Raw genomic sequence first — 25,399 nt, forward strand, 5'->3', positions numbered from 1 at the left:
GCCGTAAGGGTGAGCTGTAGCAAACCAGTCTCACAGCAAGTCGTGTTATAGTAACAAAACTTTTTATTAATTTATTTGTGTTTGATAACACAAATTTCCGCTGTTTGTCTTTTTCGTCCTCCCCATCACGCATTTCTATCAATGGCTGTTCGTGTCTGTGGTAAATGTGTCATTTTATATTTAGTTTTCTCACAGTTGTTTTCTATTTTTTTACCATTGTGGTTTGGGTTAGAATCACTTTCTGTGACTTCCTAACCCAAACCCCAAATCTAACCCCAACTACAGGCGAGAATAGTTTTAAAAGCGGACGAAAAACCTGTAGAAACCAATGCATAAAATTATACTAACGCAAACCTCGAATCTAACCCTAACCATTGATAGAAATTCATGCTGGGAAGGACGAAAAAGACATTCGTTTCCAGAGACACGAAAAACAGCGGAAATTTGTGTCATCAAACATGAACATAAATTAATTTTAAAAAATCGTTACTATAACACGTCTTTCCGTGAGATGCGCGTGTCATTGCAACATGAAGTTATGTTTTTTTTCATATTTATTTACGCAAACATTGAACGGAGAAATGGAAGCATTTTAGATTTCGCAAGCAAGACGTGTTGTGGCTTTTAATTTCTTTTTATTAATTACCCACTTGTGAACTGCTGTTCACTGTTCTTTTTTATTAATATAGTATTTGTATCTATATTCATTGAGTTGAATCGAGAATCGAGTATAAAAACCTACCTGAGAACCGGAATCGAAAATTTAATTGAGAATCGGAATCGAATCGATTTAATAGCTTGTGAATCGAAATCGAATCGATCTGGAACATCTGAATCGATACCCAGCCCTAATAATAAACAAACTTCAGACGCTGCCAGAAAAAAACTACCAAGTGCAGGACTTTAAACACATCACGTGTCTTAATGGAATCTTTACGGCATCTGTGGAAATGCACGCACGTTTCCAGAAATTCATTGGCAGTGTGAATTAACCATAAATCTTACAATCCGTAATGTCTGTGTGAAAAGGGCTAAATTGTATCCGGAATTGTCAAGAAATTAAACAAAAATTCCTAATTTAAATTTTTTAAGCAATGTCACTGTAAAAAGTGAAAAGTTCGGATCAAGTTTAAATATTACTTAAAGCACCACTATGTAGTTTTTTTACCTTTAAATAATGTCTCTAAAATTATTTCAGTGATAGAACAACTTTTAACTGGACAAATTGTACTGTTGCTGCAACCCGAGCAGCCTCCTAGCTGCTACAAGCACACTCTGAAAGTGGTGGTGGAAGGTAGAGCACCTCCCCCTGTCTGCAGAAGAGTGTCTGATACCAGGCACTGTTGCGCTTTTCAACCACATGGGGGAGCTGTACGTCATTTTTACATGGAAACTACATAGTGTTGCTTTAAATTGGTAACACCTACTAAATTGTTACCAGTTGAAGTATTTTTTTTAATTTGATCCAACTTTTTACAGTGCACAGATGCACCAATATTTTGGCGTATAATCGCAATTCAAAAAGCAGCTGATGATCAGGGCAGATTTTATCCTGATTATATTCCAAAACGGGTGAAAAAAACGCATCAGAAATCATACTTTATGATTATTTTGAATTTGGGTGACAATGATAACAGTGATGCAGGTTACACTCTACGGGCCCTATTTTAACGATCTAAGCGCATTGTCTAAAGCGCACAGCGCAACGTCTAAATGGGCGTGTCCGAATCCACTTTTGCTAATTTAACGACGGGAAAAATCGTTTTTGCGTCGAGCGCATGGTCGAAAAGGGTTGGTCCTATTGTAATGGGAGTATTTTGGGCGTAACGTGCAGTAAACCAATGAGAGTCTCAGCTCTCATTCCCTTTAAAAGCAAGTTGCACTGGCGCTATGTCTAATCCCTATTTAGATGACGGACTTTGTAAACTGAAAAACTAAGTGGAGGTAGAAGATCCCCAGTTTAAGATTAATGTTAAATAATTGTGTTGTTTTTCCCTTAGATTGAAATTGTTATTTTTTTATTAAAACCTTTAAAACCCGTTTTCTTTTACTCATGGAAGTAAAAAGCAGGCTTGTAATTGCTTTAAATGTATGGCTATCCAATATCATCAAAAAATAATTTACAAGTATGTAAGATAAGGTTTGTACTCTAAAAATACTTTATTTGTAACAAACAGGAGATAAAGAATTTACAAACTGCTCCCCTCACGTTTCAGCACTTTGGACAGCGTTTTTTTTTAGCAAAGAGTTTTTTTAAGCATTACTTACAAATGTTTCTCATCTCGCCATATCCACAGGTACATCATATACAATAAATCCGTGAGGTAGCATTAAAAAAACATTTAAAAACAGACGCATTTGTTTAAAGCAAAGCATTTATTTACTTATCAGGCTGCAGGTTAAGCAGCTCTTTGCGCCTTCTAACGTCTCATAATCAGTCCCCATTTATAAATATGTCCAAGAGACTCAATAATAATCTCTTAAATTCAATCCTTTAATCTTTCATATTTAAAAGCATTTTTGTGCTGCTGGGCATTCATGTACTTTGTCATAAGCAAACCTGCGTTGTCCTCCCGTTTATAGGCGCATACTAATGCGCTCTTTAAATAACATAAAACATATTGCGCCATTGACTTTAGACTTTAGACCAGGTTTTTGTTGGTCAATGGCGTAGTCTATTTTAGTTGCCTCAAAATAGCAACGCGCCAACAATGCGCCTGAACACACCTCGTTTTTCAGACCAGAACTCCCATGGGCGCAAAGGGGGCGCAAATGCATTTGCTATTTAAACAACGCGGCGCTAAACCTGAAAATTAGGGTGGAAACTAGCGAAAGACACTTGCGTCGCGCATTGCGCTGCATTGCGCCGGGTGTAAGATAGAGCCCTTCATTTCTAGGATTTCAGAACAAAATAATTTTGTAATTTACCAAAACTATATCGGTATTGGTAGATATATAAAATAGCCTAATCAAGATTTTGTATCAATGCATCCCTAATATATATATATTTTTAAATTCCTTTCTTACATTGTGCTGAAATCTAATCTGATCTGTGCTGTTACCGATATATTTTCAAATCATCTCCGACATTGGTGTTGTGAGATTTTCCCATGTGTTTTATCTCACTCAGCTAAACTGTGAATATATAAAGGAACAGTTCCCGGCATCATCACTCAAGATCAAGATAATGTTTCAGTGTTATTTACAGCAATTATTACTCTGATTCTTTCACTAAACCACCCAATCCTCAGTGGAATCACATCCAGCAGAGTTGGATTGTGGCATCTGGAACGTTATTTCAATCTTATTTACTTTGGATCATAATCCTCATCTGGGTCTCTGTATTTTCTCTCGTTCTCAGACTGATGGAACCTTCTTGGCCATAGCGCTGCTCATACTTATGCTGCTGATCGCCATGGCGATACTTTGGTGGTTTTGGCCCCTCTGCTGTACCGTGGTAAGTTTGACACTGCAGTGCAGTCCTTTTTTCAGACATTAATCCAACCCGAACCCAAAATCCAGACATCAGAGTGCTGAGCTTGTCAACTGGTTATTGAGTCCAGCAAAGTCTTTTTTGAAATTCAAAGAAGTTCGAAATTCTGAGCCATGGAAAAAGCATGAGGCTTAAAAATGCATTAGTATCTTATTTCCATTCCCATCAAAGATAATACTTACTATATTCTGAGCCCTAAAAACAAATTCTTTTCATTTTTTTCACAACAGATTGTCCACGAGCCACCACCACCACCTGTGATGGAAGACAGTTCGGTGAGAAACATATTTGAAAAACCTTTATAATATTAAAGGAATAGTCTACTCATTTTCAATATTAAAATATGTTATTACCTTAACTAAGAATTGTTGATACATCCCTCTATCATCTGTGTGCGTACACGTAAGCGCTGGAGCGCGCTGCGACGCTTCGATAGCATTTAGCTTAGCCCCATTCATTCAGTTGTACCATTTAGAGATAAAGTTAGAAGTGACCAAACACATCAACGTTTTTCCTATATAAGACGAGTAGTTATACGATCAAGTTTGGTTGTACAAAATAAAACGCAGCGCTTTTCTAAGCGGATTTAAAAGAGGAGCTACATTTTATGGCGTAATAGCACTTTTGGGAGTACTTCGACTCGGCGCAGTAACACCCTCCCTCTCCCATTATGAGAGGGAGAAGGGGAGCGGACTTTTCAGGCGAGTCGAAGTACTACCAAAAGTGCTATTACGCCATAAAATATAGTTCCTCTTTTAAGTCCGCTTAGAAAAGCGCTACGTTTTATTTTGTACCACCAAACTTGCTCGTATAACTACTCGTCTTAAATTGGAAAAACGTTGATGTGTTTTTAATATTTTAATAATTTAATATTTTAATATTGAAAATGAGTAGACTATTCCTTTAAAAAATTAAGGTGCTAGATTATGCTGTTGAATTTTTGGCTGTATGGTTTTATAAAAAAGCTTGAATATCTGTTTCACTTAAAATTTCTTTAGACTGTTAACTCATTGCTGCCTTTTTTAAAAAGTTGCCCACCAACATTTTTTTTGTGATTTTCCAAAAGGTTTCACAAAATGCCTTCCAATAAATTTTTCTTCAATAAATATATAAACATACAAATATATCAAATGAAAGAACAGACCCCCTGTTTCAAACAAACAAACAAAATGGATTTTTTTTTATCTAATATTCATTTGTTCTCTTTTTATAAATTCTTAAATATGTGTTGGTTTCTTTAAAAAGACCAATTTTGAGCAAAAATCTGTAATAATTGCATTTTTGTTAAGGATTTTTTTTTTTAGATCAGATTCAGAACGATGATCAAAACATACACGGAGTTTAAATTTTTGCTAAATTAGTATTTCCTTCAGTTTTTTATAAATTGGGTAAGATTGGGCCATCTAGTGGATTAAAGCAGAATTACAGATTACCGTAAAAAACTCGTCAGGAAAGCATCATTGTTTTCTCTTTATTGACGAAATAACTCGTCAGTGGCGGGGAAAGAGTTAAAGGACAAGTTCGGTATTTTACACTTAAAGTCCTGTTTTCAGATTGTTTATGATGAAATAGAATGGTTTTGACTGAAATTTCGACATATGCGGCTGCCCAGAGAATTTTAGGGTGTTTGTGTTTCACCTCGCACCTCTACAATCGGTTTAATGGTGCACTGGAACAATCCTTCCTAAAATGCATTAAATTTTCGTTTACAAAGACGTGAAACTCACCGAGTGGTCAGGGGTGTTCACTGATATGCTCACACAAAAATCGCTGCAAAATACGCATTCCAACAGGTTTTATCGTAGTTTTTGTCCAACTCCATTGACTTGTATTAGATGTGCTGTGAGTTACGGTATTACTCCGCGTCGGGAACTTTGTTTCTATTCTTGCAGTTGGCATTGGCCGATTAGCGCCACCACCTGGGCTGGAGTGTCTATTATTCAAGCTCTAAGCGGAAGAATGTACACGTGTGAGGCGTTTGGAAAAATAGGTCCACAAGTTAACAACGAATGCTAAATCAGCTGTTGGAAGGCGTCTTTTGCGGCGATTTTTGTGTGAGCATATCAGTGAACACCCCTGACCACTCGGTGACTTTCACGTCTTTGTAAACGAAAGTTTAATGCATTTTGGGAAGGATTGTTCCAGTGCACCATTGGGCCCATTGTGGAGGTGTGAGGTGAAACGCGGGCACCCTGGAATTCTCGGGGCAGCCGCATGTGTCGAAATTTCAGTCAAAACCGTTCTATTTCATCATAAACAATCTGAAAACAGGGCTTTAAGTGTAAAATACCGAACTTGTCCTTTAAGAAGTTTTAAAAAAACTTTTACTGAATGGTTCTTTGGGAAACCAGCAATGGTTCTTCTATTGCATCCCTGTGAAGAACCTTTTGTAGCCCCTTTATTATTCAAGCAAGGGGGTCCATTGTGGTATTGCAGGCTGTTTTCCAATTACTATTTGAAGTCTCTCTGTAGTCGAAAATGTATCAATTAAAACTCATCTTTGAGCATCATAATTGCATATTTAAAAGTTTATCCTGTGACACAAATTTCTCATCCTTTAAAACAGCTTGAATGTAACACTACACCATATTTAATATGCATGGTTCTGAATATGCAAATTAGTACCCGCTTCTACTCAGTCGCACAGCTCGGACCATAGACATGAATATGCAAATTAGCCTACACTCTTTTGCAGCACCTCGGAGCGTAGATACTGTATATATTTAAATTGATACTATATTCTGCAGTTTCAGACACATAACTGTTAAGTCTGGTTTCACACAATAGCAATGCATACGTAAACTTAAGCCAAGCTGAAAATGACAAAAAACAGATGTCAGCAGACAATCAAGTTCTTGAATTTAATCCAACAATGACAAATCGAAAGAACTTAATTTAACCTTTTACGAGCAGAATTACGCCAAAGTATATAAGAACAGTTCAACTTACAGGAAATATTTGTGCTTACTCTTTTAATTGATTAATTCAGAGAACAATCTGTTGTATACTTTAACCTGACACTTTCTACATTCCTAGTCTCCAATTGTCTTCAGATCCTTCAAAACAGGAAATTCCGAAAGCTTCAGGCAGGTTGTGTAGGGTTTACGGTAAAACTGATCCTGAATTCCTGCTCTCATAACTCATTATTTCCAAAGTTTATATCTAGTATAACTCAGGACCAATCTGTTCTCGTTTAATATATTTGTGCACAACAATTCAAATATTTTACACTTTTTACTAAAGACTGCACTGCATAAATTTGCCATATAAGGTTCTTCACAAAATAAAAATCTGTTTCTTTCTGGCGTTGCCTTTGTGTAAGGAGTGTGATGTCATTGTAAGTGTTCCAGTCAGGAGCATGTGATTGACATAATCTCCTGCTTGGAAAAGGTTGTTGTTATACTATTATACAGTATATCTAATGCACAAATAATGAATTTCTTTGTGCATATTTAAATGAACACTTTTACTATACACAAATATTTCTTTTTTACTTTTTCCATTGGAAAAGACAGACTGTTGAGCAGTAAAATCACCACTTTCAATGTTCAGAAATATATATTTGACTAGTACACTTACACTCACCTAAAGGATTATTAGGAACACCATACTAATACTGTGTTTGATCCCGTTTCACCTTCAGAACTGTCTTAATTCTACATGGCATTGATTCAACAAGGTGCTGAAAGCATTCTTTGGAAATGTTGGCCCATATTGATAGGATAGCATCTTGCAGTTGATGGAGATTTGTGGGTGCACATCCAGGGCATAAAGCTCCCGTTCCACCAAATCCCAAAGATGTTCTATTGGGTTGAGATCTGGTGACTGTTGGGGGCCATTTTAGTACTGTGAACTCATTGTCATGTTCAAGAAACCAATTTGTGACATGGTGCATTATCCTGCTGGAAGTAGCCATCAGAGGATGGGTACATGGTGGTCATAAAGGGATGGACATGGTAAGAAACAATGCTCAGGTAGGCCGTGGCATTTAAACGATGCCAACTTGGCACTAAGGGGCCTAAAGTGTGCCAAGAAAACATCCCCCACACCATTACACTAATGAGAAATTGAACAGGTGTTCCTAATAATCCTTTTGGTGAGTGTATACAGGCATTCCACACATGCACATTGTGACAAATTGCAATACCTCTCCTGACCTACATACTACAGTACAAACTTCGGCGCGTACTATTCTGATGACGATATTTGCGCACTGTATGCTGACCTTTGCATACGCATATAAAGTGAAGTATACACAGGCCTTTAGATTTTAAATGCAAGCAAATTGGTTCAGTAATTAAAATTTTTTTACTCATCCATCAAGCAATTTCAACATATTTTTCATAAGTTCCAGCAACTCACCTGGTCAAAATTATAATTTGTAACGTAAGAAGTTGCATGATGCCAAATGATTATTTGAGGGTATTATTTTGAGACTACACATAGTAAACGACTTCAAATGATCTTATTAATGCCTAAAAACATGTTTTCTCTCACTCTTAAGGATGAAGAGGATGACGGCTATCCAAAGAAAAAGTGGCCGACAGTGGACGCGTCATATTATGGTGGCAGAGGAGTTGGCGGCATTAAAAGAATGGAAGTAAGAGGGAATTTCCTTATTGGAAACGAAAAGTATAGCTTCCATCTCTCCGGTGCACTAGATTGATACGTGTGTGTGCCACAACTCCAGGTGCGCTGGGGAGATAAGGGGTCCACTGAAGAAGGAGCCAAACTGGAGAAAGCCAAGAATGCTCGAGTGCAGATGCCAGAGCAGGAGTTTGAGTTTCCATGCACACGGACCCTGAACAACGGCATGCGGAAGCCCATCTACCCTCAGAAGTGGTACTCGCCGATCAAGGTAGACATGTTTACCTTCCTGTGCTGTCAGAGATAACAGGTATAACTAGAAAATGCATTTCCGGAGGAACTGCAAAAGTGTGCTTGCTCTGGTGCCACCGATTTAGAGGTATAAACTACTTCCTGTTTGGCGGCGTAACATTTTAGAAAAAAATGTGTTCTTTTGATGTTGTGCATCCTCAGATTGGAGACCCAAGTTCATGTACAAAGTTTGGTTTCAATACGTGAAAACGTTCCTGAGATATAAACTACTTCCTGTTTGGCGGCGTAAAATTTTTGAAAAAAATTTGTTTCGATGTTGTGCATCCTCACATTGGAGACCCAAATTCATGTACAAAGTTTGGTTTCAATACATGAAAGCGTACCTGAGATATAAACAACTTTCTGTTTGGCGGCGTAAAATTTTAAGGAAAAAAATCTTCTTTTGATGTTGTGCATCCTCATATTGGAGACCCAAGTTCATGTACAAAGTTTGGTTTCAATACGTTAAAGCGTTCCTGAGATATAAACTACTTCCTGTTTGGCGGCGTAAAAGTTTAGAAAAAAAATAGTTTCGATGTTGTGCATCCTCACATTGGAGACCCAAATTCATGTACAAAGTTTGGTTTCAATACGTTAAAGCGTTCCTGAGGTATAAACTACTTCCTGTTTGGCGGCGTAACATTTTAGAAAAAAATGTGTTCTTTTGATGTTGTGCATCCTCAGATTGGAGACCCAAGTTCATGTACAAAGTTTGGTTTCAATACGTGAAAGCGTTCCTGAGATATAAACTACTTCCTGTTTGGCGGCGTAAAATTTTAGAAAAAGATTTGTTCTTTTGATGTTGTGCATCCTCACATTGGAGAACCAAGTTCACGTACAAAGTTTGGTTTCAATACGTGAAAGCATTCCTGAGATATAAACTATTTCCTGTTTTGGCGGCGTCGACGCACATATAGTTTGGGCTGTGACGGGCAAACGCTTCCGTAAATCAAAAATCCTTCTAGTAACTTTTGTGAGGCTTGGTCCAAGGATCATGTACGTGGAGTTTCGTGAAGTTTGGACAAAATTTGTGACCTGTGAAACGTTTTTAAGGTTTTGTGTTCTATCCAATATGGCGGACGAACGACATGGATCTGTGACGTCATCTTCTCAAGCAACTTACACCGGTACTGCCCGAACATTTTAAAGTTTGAACGGTGTCTCTGTGTCAAACGGTCTAGTCGCTAGAGCTGGCCAAAAAAATCTACCCGGGAAAAATAATAAAAAAGATAATAATAAAACTTAAGAAGAACAATAAGTGTGCTTTTGCAAGCACACTTAATAAAACGGGATCAATAAAGCCAATCGGTTTAATTTCCTGGGGGATTTGGATCGCCACATGACAGACTTGTAAGGCTCACACCTAAATTTGGACGTAATTTGAAAAGACGTTGAATACAACACCACCAAACTGGCTGGCATCAGCATGCAAAAAAACCCATTACTTGCAAATAACTGCAATTGTATGTTTCAAACAAGGATGGCGATAGAGAGGCAAACATTACAAATTGCAGCTTTAAGTATCTAAAGTGTCCAAAGTGCTTTTTGGGGCAACTGTATGTTTATGGCACTTTTCCATTGCATAGTAAGCTGACCCGACCCAAACCAAATCATGGGGTACTATGCAATGAAAAAGCGCCATTAGATCACACTTAACTAGCTTAACCAGCAACTTACTTGAGCTACATTATGCTGGGAAACAGCACATACTGAGACTGGAAATTCAAGGCTGACTAGAGAAAAGTGAAGAAACCCAGAAAGTTTTGTGATCCATACCCAAGTTTAAAAAACATGTTACATAACGAGATACGGATGATGACCCAATGCAGTGCTTACCATTTGTGAACAACAGAGATGTGGCCAGTTAACCAGACAGCTCATGATCAGACGCCCTGTGCTGTCGTGTGGCTTCGGCCGGTCCGGGAAACCATTGTGCATTGTTTCGTAATGTCTTTGTCAGCTGGAAGGGAAGAGTTAATTTATACCAGACACTGAACTGATTTGACCCAGTAGAGAGGAGCTTTGCAGCGCTGGTCTTTTTCCCAACAAAACAAACGTCTTTTCTTCTTCTCGTCCACCTTCTTTGCTCTGGATTATTTTGGGTGATGGTTCACTTTGAGAGCATAGACCTAACGTAAAAGGATTACCATAGCTACCGTCTATTGTTTAAAAAATAGTAATCCAAGCATTTTTATTTTGGTATTCCAAATTGCATTTATTATAAATTGTTGGAAACAGCGCTAGCCTGTAATAAAATACACCAACGTTCAATAAAAGTTTTATTTGAAAGTCTCACAACACATTACCCAAGTAATATCATTCATTATATAAATTGTATCCATTCATTTAGCTTGTATTTAGCTGCTTGGCAACCACAAATAGCCTACAAAATAATGAACTTTATTATTAGAGCAGGTGTACAAAGCAGGTATGCTTTGAATGCAATCGAACCAATTAAAATTGAAAAGTGGTAAACCAATGTATTTACAATGATTAAGACAGGGGTCTCAAACTCAAATCGGATATATAAAAGTTTAGACATTTAGTATACGCAGATCTGTAAATATGCGAAAAGTCCCCGCCTCCACTCTTTTGCACCACCTCGGAGTTTCAGACACATAGCTAAGTTCGGTTTCACACAATGCACACGTCAACTGCGAGTTTGCAGCACTTATCTTTAAGGTAGCGTGCACATCAAAGTGTTTGCGCAGGTGGCCGTTGTACGTTTTCAATTGTTTCCAATGGAAGTGCGGCGTTTAAAAAATGCAAGCAGCTGCTGGCTTTCTGCTCTGATCGGCAAGATATAAATATGTTTAACTTTGGGTGAAACCCTCAGCTCGTCAATGTCACTTCTCACTCGGCCGTCCAAATCACAGTGGAGGAGGGGCGGGACAAATATCACAACAACCAACCGGCTGATAAACAAAACAGAAGTATCATAGCAACCAAAGCACTCAGCAAAAAAAAAGCTGACAAGCACCTATACAGCCGCCGTCCGGCTGACATTTTCAGCCACGGTTAAATGCTTTGGTGTACATGCCCCTTAAGTGCTGATGTTAAAGTGGTCATAAGGTGTTTCTCAATGTCAAGGAAGGATCCTTTCGAGGATGCTACGTCATCGACATCCGTCAAAGGACTGTTCCAATGTTGTCCTTCGTTGGAGAAATATCACATATACAGGAAAGGATGCATATGAGTAGCCTTCGCGCTCTGAAATCACCCACAATCCTTGGCACGCAGCACTGAAAGCACACCTTTTTACTGACGTAATGATGCAATGACGTGCACTTGCTCCAGTTCCATTTGTGTTCTCCGAATGCTAAAGAGGAGCCTAGCCTCTGAAAGAAGTGACTTGAAAGGACCAGTCCTGCCAAAGTAGTATCCTTGACATTGAGAAAGACTTTTTCTAAGTTTAAGTGCTATAATTGGGTCCCCAGTGCTTCTATCAACCTAGAAAATGCGAAAAAGAACAACCCAGTAACCTTGTTTGGATAAGCCATTCTTTGCAAGCATGTGAAAAATTAGGTTGTTCAAATTTTGCCTGTTTTGTAGGTAGGTGGCAAGGCCAATTACAATAATACCACCCCTTAATCTGCACTATACAACCACGGCACCGCCATTTAGTGCAGAGAGAAAGAAAAAAATAATTGATAGCACATATGTGTTTCAATTGCAACAAACCACCATCATTGCATTTCATCAGCTCATTTGCATTTTAAAGGTCACACCCAAAAACGGCACACTTTTGTTCAGCCATAGAAAGTGGCAATTTTAACATGTTATAATCAATTATTTGTGGGGTATTTTGAGCTAAAACTTCACATACGCAATCTGGGGACACCAAGATTTATTTTACATCTTAAAAAAATCTCATAATATGACCCCTTTAACAGGTCAGCACTTACTCTGTATGTTTAAGCAGCACAGAAGCAGAACTAAAGCAGCAAGGCTGTGATCATTTCAAGCATCAGTGGCGGCTGGTGACTTCTTTTTTCGAGGGTGCTCGATGTGAAGTTCGTCAAAACCTGCCATGTGTGTGGTTCGTAATTTCAAAATATGTGTTCTGCGTGTCGAGTGATCCACGTGTCTTGTCAGAATAAGTGCCTGCTGCAGACGCGTCTAAAGGGTTTATGATAAAAGAGACGCTTGCTTTTGCCAGATACTCTCATAATCGCATGTGTAATCGGAGTTTACTGTTAAGGGAGTGTCTTGCGTGTATTTTGTGAACGTGAGCATAAACGATTTTGACGCGTGTGCAGCAGGCACTTATTTTGACAAAACATGCACATGGTTTACATGACGCAACAAACACATATTTTGAAAACACAAGCAACACACATAATGAAACTCCGAACACTTATTTTGAATTTGCGCCCCTTGGATGAGCAGTCACGAGCCGCCACTGTTAAGCATTCAAACATAACATCTATGACTTAAACTACTGATCCACGCGTTCAACTGTGTTAATATGATTGGTTACATGTTTGTGACCAAGGTGATTTTAAACCACGAGAATGAGATTGTCTCTAATTTTATTAAGAAAATACTTAGCAATGGTGTTGAATTTGCAAATGGCTTGTCTTAAAATATTAAAAACACCACACAGACATATAAACAACAATAAAAACTATGACTGTCAAAAGATTAATTGCGATTAATTGCATACAAAATAAAAGTTTTTTGCATAATTTATGTGTGTGCACTGTGTGTAATTATTTTTTATATATATAAATACACACACATTAAAGGTGCAGTGTGTAAATTTTAGCGGCATCTAGTGGTGAGGTTGCGAATTGCAACCAACGGCTTAGTCCACAGCTCACCCCTCGCTTTTGAAACACATAGAGAAGCTACGATAGCCGCCACCAAACAAACATGTCATCTTCGGAGACAACTTAGTAAAAAAAATTTCCTTTAAGGGCTTCTGTAAAAAAATGGCAGGACAAAATGGCGACTTCCATGTAAGGGGACCCTCGGTGTATGTAGATTAAAAGGTCTCGTTCTAAGTTAATAAACGCATAACGGTTCATTATGTAAGGTCTTTATACACCCCTGATAATATAGTTTTGTATATTATTTTGCATTTTTGTCAAAAGATCCTTCTAAAAATTACACACTGCACCTTTAATGTTTGTATTTAAGAAACATTTAAATGTATGTTTATATATATTTTGATATATTTTATATTATAAATATAAATAAAATAATACCTTAAAAACATTTTTCTTAAATTCATACATGTATGTGTGTATTTATATATACATGATATATGCACACAGTGCACACACATATATATTATTCAAACACAGACTTTTATTTTGTATGTGATTAATCGCAATTACTCTTTTCACAGCACTACTAAAAACCTGATTTTATCCACAGTGGAACTTCGAAAATCCTTTTTTTGAAAGGAGATTTGGATGAACTATTCCTTTGAATATCACTTTTTATTGTTGTAAAATATATTTTGATCTTCTTGCACGTTTGGATGTTTCAGGGTAAACTGGACGCCCTGTGGGTGTGGCTTAGGAGAGGATACGACCGTGTATCAGTGATGCGGCCTCAACCTGGAGACAAGGTGATACACAAATGCACAGTTTAATATGAAATATTTTATGAGCATGAAGGTACTTGAGACTGGTACAGAGTAAAGTGTTCCTGTAGCTCCGTAGATAGAGTATTGCATTAGTTGTGCAATGGTCGTGGGTTTGAATCCCTAGGGAACACATTGATAGTGATAGATTAAATGTACTGTAGTCCCATTGCTTAAAAGATCTGCCAAATGCATAAAACAACTGTATATAACCATAACTATTTTATGAAAGGAATAATTGACGACAAGCCGTTGAATTATCAGAAAATAATGCACACCCAATGTTGTAATGCGGCATGGCGCAAAGCGGAGATCAGAATACAGCATTCAACATGCCCGTGGTATAAGGTATTGCAATATACAGTAGCACAGTCAACTTTAAAATCACATATTCAGTCAATAAAACGATTGAAGTGTGGCAGCTTTTATTTCCACAAAAGGCAATAGCAAGAAATGTGCAAGTGTGTGTCAGAATCTGTTCTTCTTAAATGTTGCAGGCAGAAACGCATGAGAAACTTTTAAACAGATGGAAAGCAAGCCAGCTGTTAATAATAACAGCAGTCAGAAACAGACAGAGTGGAAGCTAGTCAAGACCCTGGCATGGGTTCAGACCAACAGGACCAGTCTGCTAATATTGCTCCTACCTAAAAGTATGCAGCCCGATCTGCTGAAAGCATTAAGGGGAGATGATAACCGCCCACCTCTTTCCCTTTAAAGAATGCAAGGGGGGAGTCGATCTGCTGCGGTAAACAAAAGAGAAAAAAACATAGATGTTTGGAAAGAAATGGTGACCTTCAAAACAAAATCGGTACGATTCGTTTTTAGGCAAACAAAATTTGACGCTTCTATGGAATAACTCAGTTGTAAATGTATAAATCTCACGAATTAAGTCTTCGTTTTTTTATTATTGCACATCCTGTGGAAAAAATACTAGAAGCATGAAGCAGAAACTTTTAAAGGGGCCACGTGCTGAGAAAGCTTGTTTTTCTTGATGTTTCGAAATGCAAAGTCTGACTCTTATAAATAAGGTTCACTCCAAAATATTATTTGCATATTTCTGTAGCTCAGTCAAAACATTGCGTCAGCAGTAAATACAAAAGCTGTTTGAATTGACATTGATAAAAACTTAAAAGCTTCAATGCACTTTGAGTTCCTTTTGTATTCTGTTATTGTACAATATTTATGAATAACTTTATTATGCTTTACAATTTTTGATTCTCTCTCCAGGGTCGCTGTCTGAAATTTACCCTCATGAAATCCTGCCCGGCCCCTCAATACCCACATTACAACAACCCCTCGACTCACATCTACAGCCTTCCCCACAGCAGATGCCCCCCTGTCCCACAGGGCACCCTGCCGCCCACTCCACGCTGCTCCGCCCACTCTCCAACCTCCACCCTCCCACCATTGCCTTCCACTCCGCCCCCATCATCTATCACCCCTCCCCCTTACACTCCACCTCCAACCAATCTGAGCATCAGTGTGACTTTACCTCCTCCCTCTCCACCACCACCAGCACCCTCATCCTCCAGCACCCTGCCTCCACCCCCTCTTGCTGCTCCGCCCGGACGAGCCCCGCCTCCTTCTCGTCCACCACCACGCCCAGGTGTTGATGTTCCTGACCTTCCCTAAAGAGGAACCGCAGTTGTTTTATTAGGAATGAGCAGATGATTGCTGCACCAAGACTTTTCAAAAACGAAAAGTGTGAATCGAGGCATTCGGCATGTATCTGACATTGTGTCAACTTAACGCTGATGGATGTCATAGATATGAAAGACCTAGCGACTGTTGCTAATTACCACCACCATATTCAAGCACATCCATCATTTCAGAAGACAATGCACACATGCAAGAAAAAGAAGTCACTTTTATAATGATTTAGTAGTTTAATCGGTTTAATCTTGTTATTTAGTAAAAAAACTGAACATTTCAAAAAGATTCTGACCTGGAAGAAGCTTCATCCTTTTTTATATCTTTTGCTGGTTCTTACACCCATTGGCAGTGTTACTTTTGACTATATGTGCACTTCATTGTTGCCCTTCCTAATTCAGACCGCTAGTGACTAGCTCATTCATTTTAATGGAAACTTGGCGACTTCTGGGACCCGACTGTTGGCGACAGGAAGCGGACGTGTCAAAAGTTTAACTTTACGACTTTCGTGGGAGACTACCAATCACGTTATCTGTCTCTCGTCAGTTATGCTACGCTCACACTAGACTTTAAGCATGCGAGTATTTGTCAGACGTTGCTGCAGGGATTGGACGGGGAGTAGCTCATCAATATAATATTTGGCTTCGTCCATTTGTGCTTCTTCAGGTCAGAGATCACCAGACTTGAACTTTGCTACGCAGCGACCTGCAACATATCGCCACACGAGCTTGCGTTTCCGGTCTGATGCATTCTCATGCGTATGAATGGAAGACGAAAAGTCTAGTGTGACCGCAGCTTTACTGCAGTGGATGGCACTTGTTTGTTTATGACCACCAAAATTAGGAACGCCTCCTAAGGACAACATTGACAGAAACTTGAGGAAAAAACTCTTTAACCCCTTAGCATTCCTAAAAAACTCCTTAAAATGACACAAATTGTAACTGCTGTGTTGATTGTATCTTAAAAGGGTTTACATCATTCGAATCACAAGAATCTCAGCTTTCCAAAGATATATGACATGTTTAGGTATTTGTTTTTGAGTTTTCATGAAGTTTCTGTCAAATAATGCAGTAGGGGGTCAATATGTATATATGGTTGCTTTGCAAACATTGAGTTTATAGTTACAGTTTGATCGTTTTAATTTCAAGCACTTTTTGTATTTTGTTTGGAAGTTTCTTGTGTTTATTAAGGATGTTCAATGTCAATCTGGAGATCCCTTGAACGATGAGCATGTTTGTACACGCTTTAAATAAATTTCTACTTCTGCGTCATATGTTTGGTACATCATAAGCCAATTCGACACTTTTGCTCTAATGGTGTCTGATTCACAAACAAATAAGAGCACCAAAACATGCATCCACACTTTTCATAATGAAAGTAAAGCGCAGCGACTCGAATGCGTTCATGTGAAAATCAGATCTAATTCACAGAACTGATGCTAAATGAAAAACTCAATTTAACTCATTTTTAACATCCACCATGTTGCATATTAACATAGATAATACAGACGAATTGACCCTTTGCTAAGCCATTCCCCGAAAACCGCCAGTACACCATTGCTTGGAAATGAAAAAAGCGTCGTTCGTTTATAATGCATATATTAGAACGTAAAATAAGATGATTAAAGGAAAGACGGAGGCTGACCGACATACTTAATATTTTAGCACTTTGTTAATGGACGGCCTACCCCTACCCCAATCCGATCACGCCTCTCCCGAGGTAATTAAATTATTTTCTAATCGGTTGCATGTCGTAGATATATCTCTTGAATGCATACTGCAGTCCCTTTTGTCTTGCTCTCTCAGAGATTTGCAACATGATCTCACAGAAAGTCGTGTAATAGTCACGCAAAATTTGATTAATTCATTCGTGTCCATGACACGAAATTCAGCTTTATTCGTGCCTTGAGCATGAATGACTTTTTCGTGACACTCGCACAAATTTCTATAAATAGTTTATCGTGTCATTTTATGTATTGTTTTCTAATTTTGCCCTATATTTAAATCATTGTCGCTTGAGGTTAGATTTGGGGTTTGGGTTAGGATGTACTTTTATGTATTGGTTTCTACATGTTTTTCTTCCGCTTTTAAAACAATTCTCGCCTGGAGTTGGGTTTAGAGTTGGGGTTTGGGTTAGGATGTCTAAAAATGTAACAGAAAGTGATTCTAACCCCAAGTGACAATGGTAAGAAAATAGCAAAAAACAATGAGAAAACAATACATGAAATAAAACAATAAAAGAAAGTCGTTCCACGGACCCAAAAAACTATTTATAGAGATTTGTGCGAGTGTCAAGAAAAATACATTTTTGCACGAAAAAAGCAAAGCGTGACTATAGCGCAACTTTCCGTGAGATCAGTCTGGATATTTCACCTGTTCGCCAAAATTACTAATTATCTCCTTGGGAACACCTGACACTGGTGCATACAGTGTAATAGGCTTGCCAGGCATGAAAGCTTGACAGGGTAGCAACAGTAACTATGGAGGGCGGGGTTTAGCGAAGGGTCAATTCATTTATTGGCAAACACCTTGTATTAAATACTATTTGTTTCAGTAAAGCATTTAGTAACACTTTATAATTAGGTCTTTTTTATTAAAGGCGCAGTGCACAATGTTTGAAAAACGCTTTGGAAAAGGAGACGGGCCAACTACCAAAACACACTTATAGCCAATCAGCAGTAAGGAGCGTGTCTACTAACCGACATCCTTGCCGGGTTGCATATGTGTGGGGCGGGTTTTTTAATAGAAGGTCCAGATTCTATTGGGGTAGGGGCGTGTTTGTTTAGGTGATTTGAAATATCAACATTGGCTTTCAAACATTGTGCACTCCGCCTTTAACATTAACAGCTAATTTATACAACTAATGCACAACAAACTATACACTATAACTTTTTATAAACTATTTACTTTCATTCATTAAATTTTTCATTGTTCATTCATGTACGTATGCATTAATGTTAACAGACACACAAAAAATAAAGGTGCTTCAGAACCACTTTTTGGGCTAGATGGTTTCTAACATATGAGGAAGCTTTCGGTTTTTAAAACGGAAAGATTATATGAAAAGAGAGTATTAGTAACTGTTTGTAATAAGAAAAAAGTTTTTAATTTTACTAATACAAATTTTAAAAACTTTGCGTGATCTGAAAACCTGAGGTCCGACCCGAGCGGGTTTCACGTGTGCCTTGGACACGGCTCAGGTATAATTAAGCGCCATCAGGTCGCTTTAATATAAAATGAATGTGTTGTTGCCGAACAGATCCAAGATGACCGGAACTATCTCGCGTGTGTGCATCGAGTCCTTTTCCAACCCCTCCTTTACATTTTAGCGGTTACCTTTGGGTCATCAAAAGATAAAGGAAAATAAATGGAGCAGCGGGCCAAGTTGGTTGCGAGGTCATTGGAGTTTCTTTATGTCTGACTGGTGCAGCGGGGATGCAGACTGCACACACGTTGGTGCAGTTTATATTCAGGTCCAGTTTGGGTTTGCAACTGGGTCAGACTCAAGTTTGTCTCGGGTCGTCCTTAAAAAAAAAGATTTATGCATGCCGGGTTCAGGTAAGTGATTTGGATCATATCGGCTCGAGTACATTTCAATCCGAGAGAAGACCTCTAACTCAAATATCGGCCTTTACGTACCGATTGATAATCTTCCTTGCATCGTCTTATTGATAGCTGTTATCTGATTTATACCTACAGTATATTTCAAAAGCCCAATTTTCAACATTAAACACACAAGGGTGTCAATGGATATAAATGCTATGCATTTAAAAACCCTGTCTTGTCAATTTGCAGAAAATTATTCTCTCATCATGCACTCTTATAAATAGGCCTAATACGAAATCATTTCACGCAGCGTGGATCCGGTGTTTATCACAGTCAGCAAGGCTTTGTGACCGTGTTTGTTATGATCTGTATCATTTTTTCCAAAAATGTGTGTCACTTAATGTTTCAACTTTTTAAGAGACTAGTAGTGCATCTAATAAAAAACTTATAGAAATAAGACTACACTAGTCAATTTTACTAAATTAAAAATACTTGATTACCAGACAAAAGCTGGTAAATGCTTGGAATTACTTTTCTAGACAAAAATATATGTGTGTATATTTGTATCAATTTTATTACAAATAAAAAATCGTAAATGTTAAACAAATTACTTGCACAGAAAAATAAAGTGAAAACAGAATACATGAGAACTTCAATGTTTAAAAGCATCTTGGAATAAGACTGCTTAATAAAATGGCAGTACATTTATGTGGCCACATAAAACAACAAGCTTTTGATATTATTCTAAAATGTGGTAAAAATCACTTAAATAAAAAAGTGACCCTAAATTATTGACTAGTAGTTTAGATCTCCAAAGTTAATGTGCGTTTACAAACTACTACTCGGGCAAATGGGTGATTCTCGCGAAATTAGACTTATGAGGTGTCATGAAACATTTTGATAAAAAAGTAAATGCTATCAAAATAAGAAGCATACAGTTACAAACATCTCTTCATGTACTATTTTGCACATGATTTCAAATGACATCATACAAAACAATTTTGTTGTTTTTTCCACATTTAAGGGGAAATGTTTCATTAACGCAACGTGTCCATAACTGGATTTGGGTTCTTTGACATGGAAATATTTATAATTAAAAAAATCTAAAAAATAAAAAGCTTTAGTGCATGTTATACTATAAACATTTACAGTAAAGAAACATGTGGTATTTGGTGATCATTAGTAAATGTAGAGACAATAATAAGGAATATAAATGTGTCCAAGACCAATTTTCTCATCCTCCGCAACAATTTTCAATCATTGTTTAAGCCCTCAAGGAACAAACATTTAAAAAAAAAAATAGTTGGAAGGGACATAATTGACTGTGACACTCAAGATTTTTTTTCTCTCCAGATAAAAGTTGAAATTTTGTTTGTCATAGTACCTAGACAACGTTTTAGTTCTCATTACTGAAAAATGAGTTTGTAAATGCATATATTTAATGTAATATCATGTTGCGGTAATGATAATTTTTGATAATGATCATCTAAAAAATTTAAATAGTTATATAGGAAATATGTTTTAAATCCTCTAAAAATAATGTTTATAATAAGTTCAGACCTTCATCTTATATGTGCGGAAAAAAATGGCTTCAAGGGCTTTTTAAAAATTCTGATGCTGGACACCTTCTAAATCTGTATTTCGTCAGAATCACCCAAATGAGTTTGATTCATTTCAATTCATTTTGTGAATGTCACCTATTAGAAAACATTACTCACCTGATCTTCTCAACTGACTTTCAAGCAGATAAAAAGATACACTGCGAAAAGTGAAAGTTGGATCTACTTCAAAAATACTTCAACTGTTATGAAAAAAAATGCTAATTTTTTTCAACTTACTTTATTTTCTCACTTTAAGTGAAAAAATTGGTGTTAACAATCAATACCAATTTTATAAGTTAATCTAACTTTCACTTTTTACAGTGGAAATGGGATAGTTCACCCAAAAATGAAAATTCTGCCATCATTTACTCTCATGTTGTTACAAACACGCATAAATATCTTTGTTCTGATGAACACAAAGAAAGATATTTTGAGAAATGTTTGTAACCAAACCGTTCGTGGACCCCATTCTTCTATAGTAGGAAAAAAGAACACTATTAAAGTAAATGAGGAGTGATTAAATAATGACAGAACCTTCATATTTGTGTGAACTATTCCTTTAAGTCAAAAATGAAACTGAAAACTTTAAGTTGAAAAAGCTTACATTATTTAGGTGTTAACAAATTAATTTTTTTTAAAGTTTTTTTTTCACCTTAAACTTTTCACTTAAAGTGAGAAGTAAAGTTTAAAAGTAGATCCAACTTACTAGACTAAGCAAAGCAGAAAAAGGGCACTTTCTCCCGAGGAAGAAAAATCAATTAAGAGTTGAAATCAATCTGGTAGTAGCAACTTCATATCATATTTCTCAGACAGTTTCAAAAAACCAGTGAAACAGCTGGTGTCTTAATGCTTTTGTCCCATAAGTAGCTTTCATGTCAAGTACACATCAAATAGGAGCTGCCCGGATTCATTTACACTCAAGTCTTCTAGTCGTTTCTGCACATTGAGCTAGGACAATGAAACATATTTTTATTTGTTTTAAATGGATTTTGCCATGTGTATTAGAAATTAATGAAAAAAGCTACAACAAACTATTTCAACAAAGTAGACTGGTAACTGTTATATATTCAGGCATAAACAAAAAAGCTCATTTTTTGTATCACACAGTGTAGACTTATGATCTTTCCAGTCCTGTTCAGGAAGGTCTACAGTACCTCGGGTTCACGGCCACGTTTTTATCCAATTTAATGCTTCATATTGATCCAAAACTTCTTTCAGCAACAAAGCTTCGGATGTTCTGCCTGGTTTCAAGTTTAAACTTTTACAAACTTCATACCTCTGGTTAGTGTCCGATTAGTTGCTGTTCCCCTAAAACACTAAATATGTAAACGAACATAATAAATCTGTCAGTTTCCTTCATTTTCACATTTGCATGAGTGAATTTATACTGCACTCGATATAAGATAAGAAATAATTTACTACTTATGATATAAAAAATGTATACGTATAAATCATTATGCATAGTGTCAAAAACAATGAATGAATACATGTTGATTATAGACTATATAAACATTAAAAATAACTGCGCTCTACAAGCCGTTTTGGACGAAGGAACGCTAAAGTGCAGTGGAGATGCGGGGAGTCTCGCGGGCCGAGGTACTCTACGAGATCTCTCGAACGACTCCACCGGTTCTGCTTTCACGAGATGACGACCAGCACCAGGATCAGCAGAAGCACTTGGTCTGCATTTTCAGGCTTTAAGGCTTTCCCAGCGGGGCCCGTGGTTGGAACGGGGCTGCCAGGAAAGGGTCCATCACCGTCCTAACACCTACCGTCCAGGAGTGAAGGGGTCCGACGGGGACAGAGCTCACAGCCGCCTGCTGGCCCACGCTTGAGACCACGCGATGGGCGGCGATAGGCTGTTGGGGCATCGGAGCTTCTGGCCCATGCGGAAAGCGAATTTGACCGTGCACGGGTGGAGGATGTGGCAAGGTGGACTCGTTGCCATTTGAGCACATCGTCACGTGGTTGTGAACCTGCACGAACGGCTGTGAATGTTGAGGATGTGGTGGACCGGTCTGATCTTTCCTCCTGGAGAAAGGCGCCTGAAGAAAGATGTCGGCTCTGTGTTGAGGAAACGGCGCACTGGTGAAAATGTCTCTGCCGTCTCGCCCACATCCAGGAAAAGGGGCATTTGAGAAGACGTCTGGGGAGAAAGAGGAGTGTTCTTGACCCGTTGCTAGTGAGATCTTGTTGAGTTTGGAGTCGAGGAGTAGAAGCTCTGAGCCACTGCCTGCATGGAGAGCCTCGTCTTGTTCTGCCGAACTTTTCCAGGTATCTTCGGAAATCTCGGAGTTCTGGACATTGTTGGATTGCGGTTCCAAACCGTAGCCATTCACACCAGGCAGATCGTCAGCAGAAGAGAAGTAAACAAGTGAAAGGGGGTATTATCAGGATAAAACAAGCTGTTATGGATGACAGACATATTCCAACAATGTCAATGGAAAGCTCCCTGACTAATCCGATCAGATCGTGAATCAAAAGTTACAGTACACACATCATAAGCACAAGCATGCTAATCCTGTACTTTAAATTCAACATGAAACAGAAGATGGTCTTTGTTTCCCAATTATAATGTACGTCCGATAGGGCTGGGACAATTAATCATGCGATACTGCTTATGAAATATGGTGAAACGTCACTACATACAAAAGCCAGGTGGCGCTCTCGTGAGCAGGCAGGTATTATTAGTATGAATCGTCCCAGCCCTAACATCCAAGTGGTACTTGATTTCATCCGTCAGTAACGGATTGGATCATTGGAAGTTGCAAACAAAACACGAGGACAATAAACTCCAGTCCAAAAAAATGCTGGACTAGAAACAAAGACACTGGAGATGAGGTTTGAAGCATCACTCCAGCAGTGGAGTTGGCAATTTAGAAACAAACAGGACCTGCCCATAAAGCAGGACCAGAAAAAGCACCCAGCCAGGTCAATATAGGACAATTTAAGATGCCCCTTAAAGCAGTCTTGAGCCATGCTTTTGACTCTAGTCTTTTCTTTGAATTCAAGTGACCAATTTGGCCCTCCTGGTATTCTCTGTCTTCCAGGAATCTACTTTGTGTATCAATGCTGATGCTTTTTCATTGTAAAATCTGTTTTAAAGAGAAGTTAATGTGTATCGGACAGCAAGCAATACATCTCAGGTCAGTGTTTAATCAAATGTACAAAAAATAAAAAATAAAACATCATGGGTTCCAATCAGTAAAGAAATAGAGGAGACATGTCATTGATTTATGCGTTTATCCTCACACTGAGTTACTGAGACTATACACTCTAAAAAAACAAACGGTGCTATATAGAACCAAAACTGTTGCTTTGGATCGTAATCATAGAAGAACCGTTTTTAGTGCCATATAGCACCGGTGAAGCACCAGTGAAGCACCTGTGTAGAACCATATAGGGGCCATATAGAACCACTATAGCACCAAATATGGTTGTACATAGCACTATATGGTTCTACACAGGTGCTTCACTGGTGCTTCACCGGTGCTATATGGCACTAAAAACGGTTCTTCTATGATTACGAGCAAAGAACCACTTTTGGTGCTATATAGCACCGTTTGTTTTTAGAGTGTAGTAAGTGCAGAGATAAAACTGCCTGCTGGGGACACAGTCAATTGTGAGGAACTGAGAAAAAAATAGGATAAACATGGATGAACCACAGCATGGATGATAACATCTTACCTGGAGAAAGTACATCTGGATCAGACAGCCCCCAAGAAAATGTTTCCAACGGAATTTAAAGAGTAAAGAAGCATCCAGGACATTGAAAATATAGTTGGGGAACAATGCTGATCGGAGTACAACCACCGTACCACAAAAAAATAATAATAATAATAATAAAGCTGACAGATACCTTAGTTCTCTGAGCAAAATGCATTTCAGAAATTACTAACATCTATCAGTGATGCCTCTTTGCTGACAAGATCAAATGACGCTTTATTCCTAAGGTCCTGAAGATTAAATATTATATATTAATATATTATATTGTATAATTTATTAATTGAATTGATACTTTTCTATATCTGTAGCTATTATTATTATTATTATTATTTACTGAATATTATTTTAATCTTTATACATTAGTGGCTAAAAGTGATGTCCAACTTTTTAATTGAAATCTTCAAAAGGTGCATGACAATTTTTGTATGCATGATGCAATGATTTGATTGAAGTAGAAACTATAATTCGGCTTTGAGAAAAGGTGGCTTGGCAAAAATTATACACAATTTATAAAGATATAGCCCAGGACCATAACTACATATTATTACCACAAAAGAGGATCAACAAATATTGATAAATTCATAGTCATTGTATGCTTTACTACTTGTCACAACATTTTTGTGTATAACATTTTTATCCAAATATTTTATAAAAAATTATTGTATGTATTGTAGTTTATAAAGACAGCCCAGGACATGCATGTGAGCATTTTGTTTTTCCATGCATTTTTCATATATTCAGATGAATCCTAGATTCCCAAAAGGCTGTGGTTGCAATTTAGACCAATTTTACTATATAAATAAAAAATATACAAATTAAATAATATATTATTATAAACTATATATGGCATATAAATACTTTAAAAGTCAAATGTTTGTTCATTTTGTACCATATATCTCATATTCCGATAACT

General features: G+C 37.7%; 2 protein-coding genes across 4 annotated transcripts in view; one reads left to right on the forward strand and one right to left on the reverse strand.

Annotated features, from left to right (window-relative positions):
• antxr1b (ANTXR cell adhesion molecule 1b) overlaps positions 1 to 16,885 on the forward strand; it is a 35,750-nt gene extending 18,865 nt beyond the window's left edge. The window contains exons 13-18 of the mRNA XM_055207783.2: positions 3,362 to 3,457; positions 3,724 to 3,768; positions 7,998 to 8,093; positions 8,184 to 8,351; positions 13,869 to 13,949; positions 15,192 to 16,885. Coding sequence (XP_055063758.1) covers positions 3,362 to 3,457; positions 3,724 to 3,768; positions 7,998 to 8,093; positions 8,184 to 8,351; positions 13,869 to 13,949; positions 15,192 to 15,596 — 891 coding nt within the window. The 3' untranslated portion in view covers positions 15,597 to 16,885. The remainder of the gene's footprint in view (positions 1 to 3,361; positions 3,458 to 3,723; positions 3,769 to 7,997; positions 8,094 to 8,183; positions 8,352 to 13,868; positions 13,950 to 15,191) is intronic.
• Positions 16,886 to 21,709: 4,824 nt separating this feature from the next.
• Positions 21,710 to 25,399, reverse strand: part of aak1b (AP2 associated kinase 1b) — a 30,179-nt gene continuing 26,489 nt past the window's right edge. For all 3 annotated transcript variants that reach the window (XM_055207779.2, XM_055207778.2, XM_055207781.2), the window contains one exon: positions 21,710 to 23,113. In XM_055207779.2, the coding sequence (XP_055063754.2) occupies positions 22,458 to 23,113 (656 nt within the window). In that variant the 3' untranslated portion in view covers positions 21,710 to 22,457. The remainder of the gene's footprint in view (positions 23,114 to 25,399) is intronic.

The sequence above is a fragment of the Misgurnus anguillicaudatus genome, chromosome 12, assembly GCF_027580225.2.
Source record: "Misgurnus anguillicaudatus chromosome 12, ASM2758022v2, whole genome shotgun sequence".
NCBI lineage: Eukaryota > Metazoa > Chordata > Actinopteri > Cypriniformes > Cobitidae > Misgurnus > Misgurnus anguillicaudatus.